The 14,491-nt window shown below is 39.4% G+C and overlaps 2 protein-coding genes across 3 annotated transcripts in view; one reads left to right on the top strand and one right to left on the bottom strand.

The window, feature by feature from the left end:
• Positions 1–2,511: 2,511 nt before the first annotated feature.
• Positions 2,512–12,981, top strand: LRP2BP (LRP2 binding protein). 2 transcript variants are annotated; one of them, XM_087735981.1, is made up of 8 exons: positions 2,512–2,630; positions 3,003–3,115; positions 5,181–5,294; positions 6,819–6,961; positions 7,039–7,144; positions 7,582–7,805; positions 10,780–10,945; positions 11,920–12,981. In XM_087735981.1, exons 1-8 carry the CDS (start codon positions 2,567–2,569, stop codon positions 11,983–11,985), a joined length of 996 nt encoding a protein of 331 aa, XP_087592107.1. In that variant the 5' UTR covers positions 2,512–2,566; the 3' UTR covers positions 11,986–12,981. The 2 variants fall into 2 exon arrangements, with proteins under 2 accessions (XP_087592107.1, XP_087592108.1); XM_087735982.1 differs by lacking the exon at positions 2,512–2,630 and adding an exon at positions 2,690–2,746.
• Positions 12,982–13,131: 150 nt separating this feature from the next.
• The window catches only part of SNX25 (sorting nexin 25), an 88,739-nt gene continuing 87,379 nt past the window's right edge, over positions 13,132–14,491 (bottom strand). The window contains exon 19 of the mRNA XM_087735978.1: positions 13,132–14,145. Coding sequence (XP_087592104.1) covers positions 14,071–14,145 — 75 coding nt within the window. The 3' untranslated portion in view covers positions 13,132–14,070. The remainder of the gene's footprint in view (positions 14,146–14,491) is intronic.

Below are 14,491 nucleotides of genomic sequence, written 5' to 3' on the forward strand. Positions count from 1 at the left end.
ACAGTCTTTCCTCAGATTATGTTTAAAAGCAACTGCCTGTCCCTTCCATGCTATAAAATCCAATTTAACAGAGGATTCAATTACCACTAATCATGCTTCACAGTTAAAAGCCTGCAGAGAAGTGAAGAGCATCTTAACCCAGTGTCCAAGGTCTACAATTCTGTTTCCTTACCACTGCAGCATTTCCTTCTGTGTCAGATGCCTACGTGTCTGTTATGGAAGTTACTCATAATCACTACCATCACTTAAAAAAAAAAAAAAGGAAATCAAAAGTCATGTGTTTAAAAAAAAAAATGCATGGTTTTGATAAACAGAGTTAAGGGAAAAGAAGCCTAACAGTGTTCCTTTAGGGGATATATAGTTCTGAAATAAACGCACAAACATTATGACAATTACCTCCTGCTTCTCCCTTGGGAAAGCAAATATAAATCATTTAAAAGTAGTGGAATATGAACATATACAGTATCATTCTTAAAGGGGCAGAAATCCAGGTAAAGAGGCAGCGTATCAATTCAGCAGAATTATTTAGTAAGTGACAGTTCTCACTGCTCCTTTCATACAGAAAGAAATACACCTGTGTAATTACCACATGGGTTTTTTTTTCCTAGGCAGCTAGCCAAGCAAATTAGTTAATAAACAAATAAAACCCCTGCACTTCTACCTATGCATTGTTAGGGATGAAATACCCCTGCATAGATGCCAGAAAGCCACAGTCATTGTTTACGCAACTATACAGACTCTTCTGAAAACACACATATCCAGGAGTAGCTTAAGACTAAATAGTCTTGGATCGCCCAAGAGGTTTTTTTTAAAGACCTTCCCTCCCCTACATTACCTCAGCAATTCATAGGTTTCAAGCTCTACCCAAGGAATCCCATTTTTCCAGCCTAACCACCTACACAAACTCCTGCATCCTGCCAGCCGCAACGCTCGTCGAATTCTTGCTATTAATTAGTTCTTGAGCTTGGTGTCACATTTTGCTCATCTCATTAGTGCCTGCAAAACTCTTCTGCCCGTGAATAACTGATACACGTATTGGTTATAAACACAGATGCCACAATTTTGATCTAGTTTGTATGGCCCAGCCCAAGTGCCAGTTAAGGACAAGGCTTCCAGGCTACAGCTGTTCTGGAACATAACTCGCTACAAATTCCTCTGCGCTCCATATCTCAGACCACACATCTTGCATAGGTATCAAGAAAATGGAATTGGAAAAACTGGTCCTAATAAATGTGTGTAAGCAATCGGATAAACCGAGGCGTGCTGTTGAATCTCACACCCTTCAGCATCAAAAGCAGCAACGCGGCCCGGTGTTAATTGCCTTTGCTGAAGGGTATCGTTGCTTTCATAGGCTGTTCTTCACTCTGCCTGTTAAATCAAGTAATAATTCACTGACGCTTTACAAAAAGTCTACTTTCCTGTAGACTTCTTAGGCTGCATCATCTACGCAAAATGAATCAGGATGAGTTTTAGGAGTTTTTTGGCACTTAAAGTCAGTTGGGACTGTTGGAAAACATCATGCGGAGCCCACAGGTTTAACCACACAAATCCACGAGCATTACTCTTCTGTTTTGACCGTTGCCTCTGTTCCTGTTGCTACAGAAACAGATTGCACTGCCAGAAATGGAACGATGATAATCATCTGAAAAAAAAAAAAAAAAAGAGAGAAAGAAAAAAAAAAAAGCTGGGAATGCAGCTAAAGATTATTTTAAAAGCACTCTCGCAGCATTTTGGTATTGTATCCCTTTTTGTAAGAGAGACAGCCAGAAGCTATCAACAGAAGTGGAAACAATAACCTGCATTTCAGGAGAAATCAGCTTCAAACAGCATTTTCCCTCAGTTATCCTTTGAAGTTTTGTAGTATCTATATGGGGAAAACAAACTACATTACAACATACAGTTTCTGATCACTGGAAGTAGTGAAGTCCCATTTGCTAGACCGAAGTTTCATGGCCTATTGCCCTTTTAACTGAATTGCCTTCGGGGTTTCTGTTATTTTTGCCTATAATCGCTTTCTGCGGAGCATTTTGGGCTTCTGTGTTTAATTTGCAACAGGACTGGCAGGTAGTGGGAACGATGCGGTGGATGCCCGAACCGCAGCCTGTCCTATCCCGTCACGTATATTCACGTTGTTTGGCACCGGCCAACAGCTAGGAACGTTACCTCCACAGACCCCTGGCCTACATGACACTGTCACTCTCCTTTCCTTCGGAAAATGGACCAAAACCCAAAGGGAAAATGCCAACGTTACTTTCCCCACCTTCCTTCTGCTGCCTTGTCGAAGGCCGCGGCACCCCCAGGCCCAGCCATGGAGCGGTGCTTGATGCCGCCTCAGTCCGGGCTGGGCTGCGCGGGGCTCTGGGACAGCGAGGGGGACGACCGCCAACCGCCGCCGGCCAACCGCCAACCGCCGCCGGCCAACCGCCGCCCCCCGCCGGCTGTTCCCGAGTCACCGTTACCCGGCGGAGCCGGCGGGGCGGGCCCGGGCTCCCGCCGCCTGTCAGGCTCGGCCCTCGCCCCCTCCCGGCTGCGGGCCGCCCGGGAGGCCGCTGGCCGCCGGGGCGGGATGAATCTGCGCAGCGACCCGCTGCGCCGGGCCGCCAGCGCCCAGCCAGCCTCCGGGGGGCCAGGTAGGGAGCCGGCCTGCGGAGCCGACCCCCCGCCCCTCAGCGGGGCCCCGCGGGCCGGGCGGGAGCCGGGCCGGTGAGCTCCCCCAGCCCCGCTGCTTCCCGGCGGCCACTGAAAGGTATTTTGTGATGTGAGGGCCCCGCTTTTGTTCAGGTCGGCTTTTAAGCTCTTCCCTGGCAAACTTCACGTTCGCAAGGGTCAGGTTGTCTTCACTGAACTTTTCTATTTTAGAAACTAGCCCTCTCTTTCACCTTGGTCTTGTAGAAAAGGTAATAAAAAGGGGGCACCGCGAGCTTCAGACCTTTAGTGTGCTTATTGATGCTGTTCCGTCTGTTTTGGGAAAAAAACCCAAATGTATGTCTATTTTTAAGCAGAGAACTGCAGCCGTGCTGCTTTATTTGCAAAAGCAGAGGAGCTGTTGGCGAAGAGAACGGCAGGTGGAGATCCTCTGGCACGTTTTCTGAAAGGACAACTGTACTACGAAGAGGTTGTGGTTTCCTTCTTTTAAGTAAATGTTAGAAAGCTGACAATTTTCAATTTTCTGCAGTGCAGAGACACCTTAAAGAAACTGCAAGAGATGCCTATGCCTGTTTCTTCCCATGAAAATCACCAGGTGTTCCCCCTAAATATGCTTTTCCTACACGTACCCCAGGCATTTAGCGGTGTCTTCCAGTTCCCTCTCAGGTCTGCGAAGGACCAGATAAGTAAGCGGCAGCCTACCCCTACAGCTAACTTCCAAGCCGAGTTGGTTTTTGGCCTGCTGACTGGCCAAACACACCACGCTGTTTTCAGTTACGTGGTACGGGTTCCTGACCCAAGACACAGCTTTTGATCTTTGTTCCCTACCTAGCCAACAGTTTTGATGAAACTTGTTGAAATACGTTATCTTTGAGATTCCTGTCCCTGCCCACTTCGGCTGAAATTGGTCGCCCGCGTATTTGAAAGTAAATGCTCAGGGAACAGTGTACGGCTGGCTAGCAGGTGAACTTAAACTTCAGTTTCTTAGGAAAATTAGAATAACTCCGTTCAGGAAGATGGACAAGAATGTAGCACAAGTACTGATTCACGTATTTTCAAACGTGACGTGCATGGATTCAGTACTGTTTATAGTGCAGCTACTGGCACAGTGTAAATCAGTCTCAGGGTTTGCAGCAGGAACGGAATTAACTCACTCGGGGTTTCTGTTTTCTGGGCCCTGTCCTTCTCAATGTTTTCGTTAATGCATGGCCTGATCTTGGCATGATGAAGACTGGCCCCATGGAGCAGAAGACCTGTCTGTTTCTTGATGAGCTGGCTCGGATGTCCATGTTATATATTGCTGTCCATCCCTGAATTTATTCTTTGAGCAGGTTTTAATTTCCAGATTTTTGGACATACATCTGTAGTGCCTAAAAATGCATGTTCTCATAGTACTGCGATTTCAGATGTTAGAAAAAATCACTGCCTGATCAGAGCCATATGACTGCTTCTCATAGCACTACATTCTCAGGAAAGGTGAGAGTACAGGTGCCTCCCCTACTTCTTTTTCTGATACTCAATGACAGCTGGTTGTAAAAAGGCACTGTTTTTTTTTGTCCAGAGTTCTTCAAAAAAACAAAGCCCACACAGTCATAATAGCTAAGCTCCTAAAACAATTAGTAGTTTAGACAATTAATAGTTTGGACAGTATTAACAAAGGGCATTTTGTCATTGTGAGGATGTTTGACTGCCTGTCAAACTATTGCTCAGTTCTAAGTTTTTGCAGTCTGGTATTGTTTTATCAAAACATACAGAAAATTTGAAGAAAAGCATAGAGAACACAATTTTAATTTCAATACTGTTTTTACTTAGTATGCTGATATGCATGCATAAAAATATTTTAGTAAGGACACCAGATGCAGTTAACTGTTACATTACAGTTGTTCAACTGTATATTTTTAAATAGAGTTTCTTTGACTTAATGCAGAAGCAAATGCTCTCTAAGATTCCTTCTCAGAAGTGAAAGTATCTCTGCTGTTGCAAGTGATGCCTTCATAAGAAAAGCGGGGCAGACAGGTGGGTCTATAAAGTCTTCAGGCACCTGAGTTAGTCTTTGTGAAACCAACCCTTAGCTGAGATGTAAAAGCAGACTTAAACCCTCAAGGTTTAAGAATAGCTCACCTAAGTTAAGGGATGTCAGATAGATAGGACAGGGCATCTGAATTAGACTCCAATATCAAATTAAAAAGATGGCATTTGGGGGGAGGGGAAGAAATGTTGTCAAAACATCGTTTGGTTTCAGAGATGGTGTTTGTATACCACTACTCATGTTGTTTTTTTTTTTTTTAATATATATAAAAACAATGAAAACTTGTTTGAAAATCCTAAGTGCTTCCATCCTGTCTGACTTTCTTGTGGTTGTTGACTTACTCTATTTCTGTTTTCTGCCACTTCTGTGGTTGCAATTTTTTGTTCTTTGTGCATGAGGGAAGTGCTCCAGGTTGAAAAATTGCAAGAGAGCATATACTGGAGAGTTAAGCTGCCATACGTACTCTTTGTTCTGTGTATTTAATTGTTTTTTCTGTCTTTCCCAGGGGTTGTATGAAGAAGCATTAACACAATTTGAAAACATCAAGGATATGGATTTTCAAGCAATATATCAGCTTGGTGTAATGCATTATGATGGACTAGGCACTAAAGAAGATCCTGTGAGTAATCTAGCTGTACACATTTTACTTTTCTTTTAATATTAGCTGATAATTACCAAGACCATCTTTGTAAGCTTGATTATTTACTTTAAAATAAACAGGTCTTTGATTTAGAATTAGTTTCATAAGTACAGATGTTTACAAAGCATCATTAAAGAGGGAGGGTTCTGAGCTGAAGAAGTTTTCAAAAATAGCTATAATAAAATAGGTTTGTCTGAAAAATATGATAATTTGTATTTTAAAATACAACTTCTACAGGTTTGTACTTTGTGTGGAAGCAATGTTTAAAAATGGCTATTAATTTATTACTTTTTAATAAGCAGTGTATATAAATGAAAATAAAATGTGTATAAATGGAAATCAACCAACTATATTTGAAAGTGTTAAACGTTTGTTGCACAAAGATGTTTTTTAAGGTACTTTCTATTCTCTTAACATGGATGCTAAAGAAGATTGTGCTTCTGCCAGTGGTTGGCAGTAGTATTTTTAAATTAGACAAATGAAGAATGACATTTGCAAGAATTTGAGAAATTCAAATAGAAGAATTACATTACAAAAAGGAAAACGAATGAATGAGGAGAGTTAATTTATTGGAGAATGTGATCCTAAAGAATAGTATGAGGAAGGAATACAAAGAGGATGAAAGAAAGGGTAGATAACAAGACAGGAAGGCAAGAAGATGAACCAAACAGTGCATTAACAAATCAGATTCTTGTCTGGTGCTTAGAGGATTGTCAGTAGAGCAGAAAATATTCTGCTGGTTTTTAAGAGGTGGTTTGTTTGTTCTGTATGCCTGTATAGTTACCTCATTGGTTTACTTGCATTTTAGTAAAGTTTCTTTCTTTTTTGTGTATTACAATATGAGAGGTGAATAAAAGAGGAACCTTTTATAAAGGACTATTTCTAGTGTATTTAAACTGGGTGTCCATGCTAAATCCTAACAGTGTAAATCTTGTTTCCAAAATACTCATGAGGTCCTTGGATGATGCACCATACAGCTGCTCATATGCAGTGTTCTCCATTTGCTTATTTAACATTATAATTTCTTGTCCATTACGAAGCTAAGGTATTTTTAATGGGGGAACTTCAGAGCATGCTATTGTATCACTTTGCCTTCTGTTAAGGTTGTTTTATGAGTTCAGATACATCATGCAATATGAAAAGATTACAGAAGTCTAAAATTGAAAATGTAGCAAGTTTAGGATGTGACACTCATTTATGTAAGCACAAGACTATTTTTGAGAAAATTGTTATTAATGAAGAAGAGTAATATAATAGCAGATGAACACTTATAAGGAAGTGTTTCACATTAAAAATATGCTGGAGTCAAAAACGTAGGGGCTGTCTGGAAACCAAAGATCAGTTCTGCTTTGGTATGACACTGTTCTCCAGACTGTCCTACCAGTATGCCTCAGCCTTTCTTCAAAGTGGAAAAATTGCCTGTCTTGCAGAAGTTAGTGGATTCTTAGGTTATTTCACCCTCTTCCCAGCCTGAATGTAATAATTAAAATATCTCAATTTTAGGAAAAGGGAGTGGAATACATGAAGAAAATACTCGACTCCGATTCCCCAAAAGCAAGGCACTTGAAGTTTGCGGCTGCATACAATCTTGGCAGAGCGTATTATGAAGGATATGGTGTTAAGCAGTCAACTAAAGAGGCTGAAAGGTAACGGCAGTCAGTAATTTTCCTGATGAGTATAAGATGCTGTGTTACTTAAACTTTCTTTGTCCCCATTTCCTTAGGCTGTGGCTTATTGCTGCAGACCATGGGAACCCAAAAGCAAGCGTGAAGGCCCAGAATACTTTAGGAATGCTTTATTCTGCATCAGTTCTAAAAGATCTGAAGAAGGTAAAGCCCACTTGTACCTTTTGAGTTTCATGAGTCCCAATTAATTTTTAATTTCACAGAAAGAGTACAGTGATATATTTGACTCTGACAAGTGTATTTTAAGTACTGCTAGGCATTATCATCCATTTAAGCCAGATGGCCAGAATCCCTCATTTTGACTCACCTGACACTGCTAGCTGAGATTTTTTTTTTTAATTGGGAACATGAGGGAGAAGGATATTATGGATTAAAGTTTTGGCAGCCTTGGTACCCATCAGAAATCAAGCAGGTGTCACTGATTGACAGCTCTGACAGTAAATGAAGCAAGTTTAAAAGCCTTACAAGGATTCTACTTTGGTTTATGTGTAAGCTGGTTAATGCAAAAGCTTTTATGGAAACAGTATGCAAGAAAAGCAGCTGAAGTGAATATATACTCCAACTTTGTGCCTCTTGTTTAGGCCTTTTTCTGGCATTCAGAAGCATGTGGCAATGGAAACCTGGAATCGCAGGGTGCACTTGGTGTTATGTATCTCTACGGACAAGGTATATGTCAAAACACTAAGGCTGCTTTGGAGTGTTTGAGAGAAGCAGCGGAACGTGGAAACATCTATGCTCAAGGCCATCTTGTGGAATATTATTACAATAGAAAATTTTACTCAACAGCTGCTGCAGTAGCCAAAAGGTGAAGTCAATTTCACTTTATTTTTTATTATAGTTCTTCATGTAAGACCATGGAACTCATTAAAAATTATTAAGTTCATGTTCTTGTCTCTCAAACTCGAGACATTTGAGATAATGAATTGCAAGACTTCATCTTTCAAGAGGCAACAGCAAACCACAGACAACATTAGTATTATAAGGTTCTCAATTACTCAGTATTGTTGAACTTTTCGATCCTCTGAAACAGAACAGCCTTGAACTACAATCCCAAGTAGAAGCCCACACTCAGCCCTGCTTTCCTGTCTCCTCAATCCCCAATCGGCTCTAGGCTCCTGGCTTCACCGTTCCCTTTTAAACACCTACAAGTATTCTTCCGCTCTCCGCGTCCCCCATCCTACTGTCATTTCTACCCACTGTCTTCCACTCCATCATTTCCTCGCTCTGTGGCTCAACGTGCTTTGGTCCAATTCCTGTGTCCTTTACGGGAAATGCAAGCATTTGCATTTCTGGGTGGGATCCTGCAGTAAGCGCTCTGAGCTGCATGGCCTGCGACCTAGAAGCAGCAGCTGCACACAGTGCCAAGTTACCGCCCTTTAGCTTTTCATCAGTTGCTGCTTATGGGGATGCATACTGCATAGGCATTTTTAAGCTTGGACCGCAAAATAGGCATCTGCACACAAGTGGTTTCTGGTGATTATCTGCTTGTACTGGTCTGAGCCACAGCTAGGCAGCACTGACGGGCCTTTTCACAGGCAGTGACTGGGGGACTCGCCACTCTACCTACGTACTCTGGAGTTGTTTGTGTATTGCAGAAATAGCGACTTCTGTTATAGGCTACCATATTTAAAATAGCCAGTCTGTATCAAGTTTCTGTGTCTTGAACTAGTCACGGAGGAGAAAAGCAATGTTGGTGCCAGTTCTATAGCTGATAAACAGCACATTTCTGTGACAAACCTCCAGAGCTGGCCACTATATGTTACAAATTCCATCTGTCGATCAGATAATTAATTTGCTGGAAATAAGATAGACTAACTGACTACTTATACAAGCTGCACACAACAGCATTCGTGCTTTTTGTGGTATGTTCATGAAGCTGCTGCTGCCCAGCGATAAGCGTGTCACAACTTACCATCTTACAGAAGCTGCACCCTGTACATGCCACTACATAGCAGCAGCTCTGGTAATTCAGTACTTCAGCAATGAATGACATTTGCTATACTCATTGCTGAAAAGGATTGTTTTCTCTCTGAACAGCAGCTTTTCTTTCTCTTGCACTGTAAGCAGACTGATAGCTATGCAGTCTAGTCTCGCTCTGCTTGCTTGGAATGCATCCTGTTCAGTCAATGATGACCAGTAGATTATTCAGACAAGTAAACAGCGCACTTCATCAGCGGCAATTGTGATTGCAGAATATAGCAATGAAATCCCATACTACAGCCAGAAATGACAACTTCTGAACCAAAAGATACTGCCACCATGCTTGAAACAGTTCCACTTATTAGGATTGCAGTTGGCCTTGAGGCAAAAATCTCATAACAGTTCAACCAGTTGTATCAAGCATCAATACCTTTTCTGCTAAAATTTGTTTTTCCTTCTATGTTCATACCAACATTATGTGACTATGCACAGTATAACCTTGCCTAATATTTGGAGTCTAGATTAGCTACTGATACTTCACTTCAGATAACAGTTTTGTTATCCCATACAGTTCTACTTACCCATTGCTATGGTATGTTCTTGAAGTCAACTGTGCTGAACTAGAATTTTTGCCTGACTCGGTGGTGTTATTTGCATCAGCATCCTGTTATGTATCTTTTGGAAAGGAAGGCAAAAATGCTGTATCAGGAAAGATAAAAAGAGGTAATAGGTTACTGTTACTATATTTGAATGATCTTGCTAATAAGTCTGGATTTATTTCTGTTGTGTTACTGTATTTGTTAGTGGGACTAAATCAGGTGGGAGAACACTGCTCTCAACACATTCAGGTGATTTAGCAGGCACTGACTTGCAGAGGGTTACTTCAGAACAATCTTTCATAAACACTGATTTAGAGTGAGGAGCTATAAACTGAAATGACTTGCACTTCTCTTTTTTCTGTCAAGTCTGTGACTATTTGACACAACAACAAACTAAAATGATGTGTGAAGAAGCATGTAATTACTGTTTGGTATCTGGAAAGGATATGGGGCTTGGGGGTTTCTGTTTTAAGACAACAGTTAGGAAAAAAAAAAAAAATCAATTCCCACTTAGAAAATGTTGTACCTAATAATATAGGAACAATACTAGGTAATTATAGCCTGATAGTTAAAACAACATTTGCTTAGTCCCTCTGGTTCTTAAAACGGTTCTTAGTAAAAACAACATGCTGAAAATAAGGTTACAGCAAGCAGATGCATGCAGAAGAAAGAAAATAATCAAGCTGAAACAGTCATAAGTGGTCGTCGTAAGTGGGTGTTATAACTTGAGGCTCTCATGTATGTCCAAGACCTTCAGATTACTATGGTTTGCCAATATCCTAGTAAGAACTTGGAATTTTAGAATCTTAGAATCATGGAATGGTTTGGGTTGGTCCTTTCAAGATCACCTAGCTCCAACCCCCCTGCTGTGGGCAGGGACATCTTCCACTAGATGAGGTTGCTCAGTTATAGGAAATAAGAGCTTTGCCTTTCTTCCACATATATATTAATTTCCATGAAATATTTTAATAGGAATAATTAGCATAAAATATGCTGCCTTTTATAACTAGTATAACTACAGTGGAAGTGACTGTAAAAGTTACATATTTATTTACTATTTAATATCACAATATTCAACTAAGAGTAACTTCAAATCAAATAGTGAATATAAGAATCATCAGGCTGCTGAATACATGTAAATTGCAGCTTATTTTAGATAATGATATAAATGGAAAGGAGGCATTGTCCAGTCATATATGGTCAACTTAAATTATTGCTTGAAATAGATTATCTAACCTAATGCTGTAAATTCCACAACAGGATTACAGAAAATGACGACATCAATACACTAGCAAAGATAACTGATTGTCTTCCTACATATGTAGCCAAGGGGGTTGCTATGGCTGCTTTCTACTTGGCTAGGTGCCTCCAGCTTGGCCTAGGAGTACAGCAAGATCAAGCCGCTGCTAAGAAATACTATTCTAAGGTAAGCTGGGAAAGTCTTACAGACTAATTTACATCTCATGAAATTGAGTGATACCTTGGATTTGAGTCTTCAAACTTGCTGTTTGGTTAAAGACTCCAACATTATTTATGTTAAAAAAAAAAGAAAAAAAGCTGTGGAAGAAAATGAAGAGTGATAAGAGTATATTGAAAACTACTTAAAATAGTCTTGAAAGGATACTATCTACCCACTTGCTTAAGGAAACAATGCATTCTGCCAAACAAAAAAAAAAAAAAAAAAAGAAAAAAACCCTGTGATAATCACCACAGCAAAGAGCTTGGTAACTTGCAAGATAAATTAGTTATACAATTTGAATAATTTTATCCCCAACTGATTTGCAGTCTGTCATTCTCTCAAACTGAAAAAATCATTCTAGAAGAATGTCCTACCTGAAGCAGTAACTTGAGAACAAATAAAAGAGTTGTGGGTATGTTCATTTTCTTTTGTACCTGGAAAATAATTCTCATGTTAACTGTACAGTTATACCCACTTAAAATTAAAATCATGTTTGCTTTTTTAATTAACTAACTGCTCACCTGCAGTTTTGGCCTACCATCCTTAGACCCAGTCAGTTTTAAAAGAGGTGAGAAAGAGAAGATGGGTGTCCCAGAGGGTACTGAAATAGAGGATGGAAGTGAATGAAACTGATCCAGTCTGTAAGCAGATGTATGTTTCTGACTGTGGTGCCAGGACATGCCATACCAACAAACAGAATAAAAAAAATAAAACCAAGCCTAACACTATAGTCAAGTATGCTCATTTCACATACTGAATTTTTCTTATGTGGCATCAGAAACAGGGATTTAAAGCTGAATATATTCAACTCTCTAATATTTTAACAAGTTGATTATCCCAGATAATGCCAATAAAACTTAAAAACCTTATTAATGTTACATTGACAACATACAATTTTATTTTAGCTATAAACTCCAACTCCCTGTTCTTTGTTTTCAAAGGCATGCCTTCTGGATCCTGCTGTTGCTTCTGACCTTGAACTGGCAGCTAATCTTGGGAGAATTTAGTGTTTCCTTTAACTGTGCCTGGTATACAAATGTACTTCCTACAATAAACCATCTTTAATCTCCAGCAATTACAGACTGTTCATCACTTACCGCTTGCTTTTCAACCTTCTATAAATTATTACTTAAAGCAATTTACTGATTCTTTTTTATCTAAAAAAAAGAGAGAAAGCAAAAAGCTCACACTCGTCCTTTAACTGAGATGAGGCAAAGACAGGCTTTTTAAAATGGTATTGAAGACTTAAAGTTTATTAAGGACATTTTACTGGGACAGATGTCCTATGTTTTCTTCATGTTATACTGCTATATAGCACATGAATCAAACCAAAACCAAATAAAAATGGTTGTTCCCTTTTCTGCACTTTTAGTATTTAAACATTACATTTTAATATTCTGAAAAGCTTGAACCCAAACTTGCCTGGTTTTCACATACAACCCATTCACAGGTCATGACAATTTTTAAATCTTACCTTTGTTAGCGGTGTGCATACTTTCTTTCACATGCTTTTCTAATGCATCTAGATCTACTTATATGTCTTAACATATTTTACTCTCAGACTGCAGAGATTTAAAGTTGGAAATTGGCCTGTATGACACTAAGCTTTACAGTTCAAACCATGTCAACTTCTAAAACTAGAAAACACAACTTACAGAACTATTGGGAAAAAAAAACCAACATTAGTATGGAAACATTCGATATACATGTCCTCTGCACAAGGCCTGTTCTCCTCAATCCTCCTTCTTATTGCATTTACACTGCCTCTGTTTGTATTAGAAATAGTTGAAAACCTTTTGGCTAGGAGTGTGTATGTCTGAGCAATGTTATGTTGAATCTTTTATCAAATGATACTTTGATTAACCACTAGTAATTTTTACTGATTGCTATGGTAAGCTTGCACATTTCTAAGTACCTATTTACTTGTAAAACGTCGTATATGCAGAATTTGGCTTGCTTCTTAGGAGTGTGCCGTGACTTGAAAACTCTTTTGAAACTGTTGGAACAGAAGGTTAGTTGTTACTAAAAACACTGATCTAAATATAGCATATGCATTTTATGTACCTTACAGTATAGCCAGTCTTAACTGCAAGCAGTTTTTCTAAGAGCACAACTGTACTGAATTTAAAAGAAAGTAATGAGTGTCACCTAGGGATTTTTTATGATGTTTAATTATTTAGATGTGCATTAAGATCATATTTACATATTTTTTTACATAAATAAAAAAAAAAAACACTGAAGACATCGTTTTCTTTCCTTGTATAAAATAAGGGAAAGATTTGAAGGTTGTTTGAAATTGGGGTATTTGAATAAAACAGCCCTGAGTAGTATCAGGGAAGTTATTAGAACGGTTTAATTAAACGTCTACTTAATCATTCATAGAAGCAATTCATAAGCACTAATCTCTGAACTAACATTTAACACAGGCATTCTGTTAGGACATACCAGTTTACAATACATATTTTCGACACAGACTTCAAAGTAACGTAAATATTCCTTAGAAAACCAGCGCTGTCAAACTCATTCGTTAGTTGTCACAACAGCCTCATTATCAAGTACTGCAATCCAGTTGTGTTATTTATTGCTTACAAATGCTTCAAACTACGGGAAATCTTTGGTAAAAACAAAATTGATAAAATTTTCACAATAGCTTTACATGTAGTATTGCACGACAAGGCTTTTTCAATACACAAGAAAAAAAGGAATGCTCAAATCCTCAGTGAGGAGATTAGAACTGTACAACATTCATTAGTTTACCACTATAAGCAAAACTTCTTTACATAAATGTTTAAAATATTTTCTGGTTTCTTTCAGCTTGTATGAACATTTATTTTTCAATCTATATTTGAAACAGAAGAGTAGTCAAATAGAACAATTTAAATAAAAATTGGCAACTATACAGCATTGTTTTGTCTACCCTACTACAGCATCAGATCTTTTCAAGTCTGTTTACTTCACAAAAAACTCAAGAGGAAAGAAAAGCGCTAAAAATAATCATAGTCCTCAGCCCTCTACGGAAAAGAGGAAATAAGTTTCATGTCTATTATTGGACATAGACATTTCTCTAGTGGTCCAATTGTGCAGTTTCAAACCTAAGTGGCATTAAGCTGCTCTAAATGAGCTCTGAGCTCAGGACACAGTTCAGTTAGCAGCAGTTCCAGCAAAACCTGAAAAACAGAAGAGAGTTAACATGAGCGCGGGTGCCAAATGAGAATTTCTCTTTCCTTTCTGACATGTTCAGAGCATCACAGGTAACAGAAGCACGTAGGGTCATTCCACTCATCATTCATGCAACTACTTTTCTTTCATCCTAAAGTTAGCACGCGCCCTACAGATAACATGGGAAATGCCTGAAGGCTGAAAGAAGGCAAGTGCCGCGGGCAGCTTCAGCTTTCAGATGGGGATTTCTCACCCCGTATAAACTGGCGCTGTTCTGTCAGAGCCGCGGAGGCTACCCAAGCAAGCACCAGGGCACGCGCCTCCCGAGCGGGCTGCGTCCGCTCCTGTGTGGAG

Source organism: Nipponia nippon, unplaced genomic scaffold, assembly GCF_047370975.1.
Source record: "Nipponia nippon isolate SJK-2023a ecotype South Korea unplaced genomic scaffold, ASM4737097v1 scaffold_6, whole genome shotgun sequence".
Lineage (NCBI taxonomy): Eukaryota > Metazoa > Chordata > Aves > Pelecaniformes > Threskiornithidae > Nipponia > Nipponia nippon.